At 33.9% G+C, this 4,865-nt stretch overlaps 1 protein-coding gene across 1 annotated transcript; it reads right to left on the reverse strand.

Moving 5' to 3' along the window:
- Positions 1-272: 272 nt before the first annotated feature.
- On the reverse strand, positions 273-3,271 carry LOC139871878 (cysteine proteinase inhibitor 12-like). The gene is made up of 4 exons (XM_071859625.1): positions 3,034-3,271; positions 2,140-2,323; positions 1,408-1,553; positions 273-685 (listed from the first exon to the last, which is right to left on the reverse strand). The coding sequence occupies exons 1-4, from the start codon at positions 3,241-3,243 to the stop codon at positions 548-550; spliced, it is 678 nt and encodes a 225-aa protein (XP_071715726.1). The 5' UTR covers positions 3,244-3,271; the 3' UTR covers positions 273-547.
- Between the last annotated feature and the right edge of the window lie 1,594 nt (positions 3,272-4,865).

The following is a 4,865-nucleotide window of genomic DNA, read 5'->3' on the forward strand; positions in this document are numbered from 1 at the left end:
ACTGAAAAACTAAAGCATCCATTCACCTGAAAAATAGGTACTAACATTAGAAGTATCAACTATTCACTTGTACTATGAAAGTAGATTTGGATGCATTGAAATTTTTTTGGGTAAAACATTAATGAAAGGTGGTGCAGGTGGAATTTACCTTGTTTATTGTCTATTATCAGAGATTAATTTTTCAGTTTTATAAATAGAGAATAAAAGATAAAATTCTTTTATATCTTTAGTGTATACATATAAGACAAACAAAGAAATGTGTAACCTAATACTTCCAACGGATAATCAATCATATACTCATCCAAGAATAAATGCAGTTCTACAGCCCATAACAAAATATATGATTTGGTAAATTAGAGTTGACAGATATGTAGTCAAGATAAGTACCTACATAGGCTGATACTGATTATTCACATAAAGTATCAGCGAGTAACAAACTTATTGATTCCCTAGGTTATCAGAGTATGATATAGTCACGAAGGATTATTACACATAAAACATGCATTCCGGTGATACTTCTTTGTCAGTGTCGTAAAACAAGACATGTTCAGGAGTGGTCCTGCACCAATTCGTTCACATGAAATTTCTCATCGTTGTCTTTGTGCACATTAGCCTTGAATTTCTCTTCCTTGTCGTTCCTTTTGACCTTTAGTACGAGATCATATTTTGCAGGCCCTTCCGCAGTCTGAGACATAATTATTAACAAAGTATCTTCAGTTGGTACTAATATACATGGATTCAAGTAGTAACTCTTTCGAGTATCGATATTTTTTCTTCGACCCCATAAACTATAGGGGGCAAATTTTGACCAATTCAGATGTAATCAGGCATGTTTCAGGTTATATTCTATCTCTAATTAATCACATGGCTGATGAACAGAGTGAAATAGAGAAGGGGTCAAATGGGTTTGTAGTCATTCTCAATGTACGCAGAGCACATAAAACACTAAAAATTACTTTGTTTGATAAATATCTAATTTATTTTATTATAATAATAATTATAGAGTAATTTTTATTTTGAAAACATATTGCAAGTCTTTAGCCCTTCTGAACCCTTCTTAAAACATACCCATTAGACCAATACATATTTTGGCCTAGAACCGGACACAACCCGACCCGACCAGCTCATTTTGCCACCTCTAAGTTGTTCTAATAACCAACCATTTGACGAATCTAGAGAAAACATATGTGAGAATGAGATAATTAAAAGAGCATGTGGAATTCAAACGAGAAAAAAAAGAGAGAGAGAGGGGGTAAGTAACAACAGATTAATTATTTGATAATTTCAGACCAGATATTTAGTCCAAGCGTTTGCAATGAAACAAACAGATAAGCAAATCAACTTCCACTTATGCAACACTTACTTGGATAAAACACATATCACAACAAAAAAGAAAGTGTTGCATACCTCTGCTTTAGCATGAACAACTTCTAGCAATTCATAAGGATACAATGAGTTGGACCTCATTTGCAAAGTCTTAATGACATGATTTGCAGCATCCTGGATCACAGTATCATGAACAGGCACTGACTGGTATCTTGAGCCCTCAGCATCTGTTTCCATATTTGTTTTGGAAAAACATATATTAGAGAACTTTATGCTGTAAATACTAAAACTAGATGATTCCAAAATAACATTAATCGCTGATACGCCTTCACCGAAGTGTAAATTCTAGTATGACATGTTCTGTAGTTTAAAATACATACCAACATATATTAATGGTTCAACTTTACCACTACAACATACATATTATGTATTCATGTACACAGCACATGAATATGCATGCACATGCAGGATTGCAGTCTTGAATGTACATCAATACTCACCATACAGCCAAACCTATTTTTATTTTGTTTAGAACGGCAAACCCATGCACCATACATAATTTTACACGAATAATGTCCTAAACAGGACTCGAACCCATGACCTCAAGGTCAGAGGGGCTCCTCAATGCAGCTAGGCCAAAGGCCCTTTGGTCATACAGCCGAACCTATGGTATGAAACAAAATGCTTTGCAAATTAAGCAACAGTGATCCATATAACAATGTTCTTATTTATGTAAGGATACTAAACTATATACTCTAAACATGTCGAAAACTAGGTCACACACAACATTCAAATTAACAAGTATAGAAGTACCTTTTTCACCAACATGGTTGAATTCTTGCAGTTCCTTAGAGTTCAACCATGGCCTCACCCAAACCTTAGCCTCATATATTTTCTTCTCTCCAGCGTGAACAACCTCTAGCGTAAGATGATGCAACGTACCAGCAACCACTTGCTCTTGTGCCTTAATCACCCTCACAAACTCCAACATTGCATTCTGAAAAAATCAAGGTTGTAAAAGACGTGAGACGGGTCGAGACGGTCGGTCCTATAAAAAGGTCGAGACGTTCGAGACAGGGTCTAGACGGAGGTCGGAGGTCGAGACGGACGTTGACCAAAGTTGACTTTTAAATATATAAGTATATAAATGCATATATTATATATTATATATGTATACTTATTTTAAAGCCAAAAACTTTAATTGATTAATTTGTACCAATAATCGCTATCACCGTTAATTTATTACAAAAAATTCAAACTAAATTACGACAATTTCGACCGATTTTACCGACTTCCTGGCTTTTCTGAATTTTGAACGACTTTGACCCGCATTTTGACCGTCAACTGTCGTCGTCGACTGTCGTATTAGACGTTTTTCGTCGACACGGGACGGGCTAGTCTCCAAACCGTCGCAACGGCTCGAGACGGGGTGTTTTGCAACAATGGAAAAATTACAGCATGAGGTTTAATTCTAAAGTATGATATTTATGATATATACAACAGATTTACAGTGATCAATATACTGAAATAATCTTGACCTAATTATCAACCCTAATTTTGAAATGATAATAAAAACATTCAAAAAAACCCTAATTTTTGCAATTAGATGTACTCCTAACACAATTGATTCACAATTTGCATAATTCTATTTCGAGTCAATTCAATCGAACAAAAAACGAAAAACTGGAGCAAGGTAATGTAATAAACCTCTTTTTTGTTATGTTCTTCAACAGCAAAACGAGCGATACTATCGATATCGTTACTATTAGCCGTTGAATTCTGTAAACCGCCAACAACAGATGCCATTATATCTTGTTTTTCGGTGTTGAAAAGTGATGATTGTTTAGTTGTGATCAAAATTAATAAGGTTGATGCTATGAGTAATAGCAGAATTTGTAGTACGCGTTGGATTTGCATCCTGTATTTGTATTTATTGTTAATGTTAATGTTAATTTAAGGGTTATTGAATTTGGGTAAGATTCGTGTTGAAAGTGACGTCCAATTTACGAGACGGTGGTAAAAGGAGGTAGTGGACACGTGTCGAGTATCGTATACGGTCGGTTGGTGTATATCTCGATGACGAATAGTTTGGTAATAATAATAATAATTCCAACTTAACGTGATTATACCCGTGCAATCACGGATTTATTGAATGATTTAAGCTATATAGTTATTTGTTATAATTATGAATATGAATATGGATGGATAGTGATGTACCCAAAAAATATGAAAAGTCTACTATTCAAGTCTATAACTTGTACGTATTAACTACAGTATTACATTGATGTAGCATCCAGAGTCCAGACCATCTACTATTAAGTATTACATTAACTTCAGTATTAACCACTTTAAGGAGCTTTCGTTTGTTTTTTGTTTTTTCTTTCAAATTTTCTGTATTTTTCGAGCTCAATAGTCTCTTGCATTGTTGTATCTTGTTAATCTTCATCGTTATGATGAAGGTTTATTTAATATACTTCTTTTTTCGCCGGAAAAAAAAAACAAAAAAAAAAACACAAAAAAAAAAAAACCACTTTAAGTTACATTGATGTAACTTATATGAAAAATCTACTATTCTAATGCATCGTCGGTCAAACCATTTCTAGCCAACCCTGATATCAAAGCATTACACACACCAATATCTACATCTCGCATTTCATCAAACACTTTAGACATCTCTACAGTTAAACCATTTCTTACCAAGAAACTCCACCTTCATAACTTAAAGTGGTTGTTTTCCTTGTCATATACTCATATTGATGTAGCATCGAGAGTCCAGACCATCAACTTATGCACTAATAATTAGCATTTGCTGCCCCAATACCGCCACATGTACATGTCTTTCAAACAATTCAAGCATATTTCTTCAAGTGTATGATTCCCCAACCTGGCCAAACTGACTTTTAAAGGTCAAAACCTTAGAAATATGCTTCACTTACAACAGCCAAAACAAAATAGGGCATACTATAATGTTAAGCTAACTTCTAAGAGAAAATTTTGAGATTTAAGTAGTTCTATTTCAATGTGAATCCACACAACCACAAGTAACTTGGCATATTAACACTTGTAAATGTTCTCTGTGTACTCGAGTACCAATTTTTTGAACCAGTTGAGAAAAAAGAAATTAGAAGTTACTTAAAGATGTAAAGCTACAACTCTCAAACAACCAATCGCTAAAACATCAACATAAAACTAAAAAGCCTATAAGCAGAATTGTGAAGAATTACGTAAACTTGTAAACATGAACAAAAAAATGTCTGTGTGTTGTTGTATCATGGATTATAAGGGACATCAGCATCTATCCATGATAAATTCATTATTGATTTCGAGCCAAAATTAAAAGTCTTCACCAAAGCGGGAACCGACCATAACAACACTATGTCATTGACATCTGTCAAATTACAGTAAGCTAAGCAAAATCACTGCAAAAATGTAGTTCAAAAATCAATTTGATTATGTAGAATTGAAGCAAGTTGCTATGAACAAAAACTCAAATTAATTATGTCAAACAAATAACATGACTATTTCAAATAGCAAGTCAC

The sequence above is a fragment of the Rutidosis leptorrhynchoides genome, chromosome 1, assembly GCF_046630445.1.
Source record: "Rutidosis leptorrhynchoides isolate AG116_Rl617_1_P2 chromosome 1, CSIRO_AGI_Rlap_v1, whole genome shotgun sequence".
Lineage (NCBI taxonomy): Eukaryota > Viridiplantae > Streptophyta > Magnoliopsida > Asterales > Asteraceae > Rutidosis > Rutidosis leptorrhynchoides.

Coding starts and splice junctions, on each gene's coding strand:
- LOC139871878 (XM_071859625.1), bottom strand. CDS start 3,243: ATGCAAATCCAACGCGTACTACAAATTCTGCTATTACTCATAGCATCA. Junction 2,324..3,033: donor AAGAACATAACAAAAAAGAG/GTTTATTACATT, acceptor TGATTTTTTCAG/AATGCAATGTTGGAGTTTGT. Junction 686..1,407: donor TTGTTCATGCTAAAGCAGAG/GTATGCAACACT, acceptor ATTATGTCTCAG/ACTGCGGAAGGGCCTGCAAA.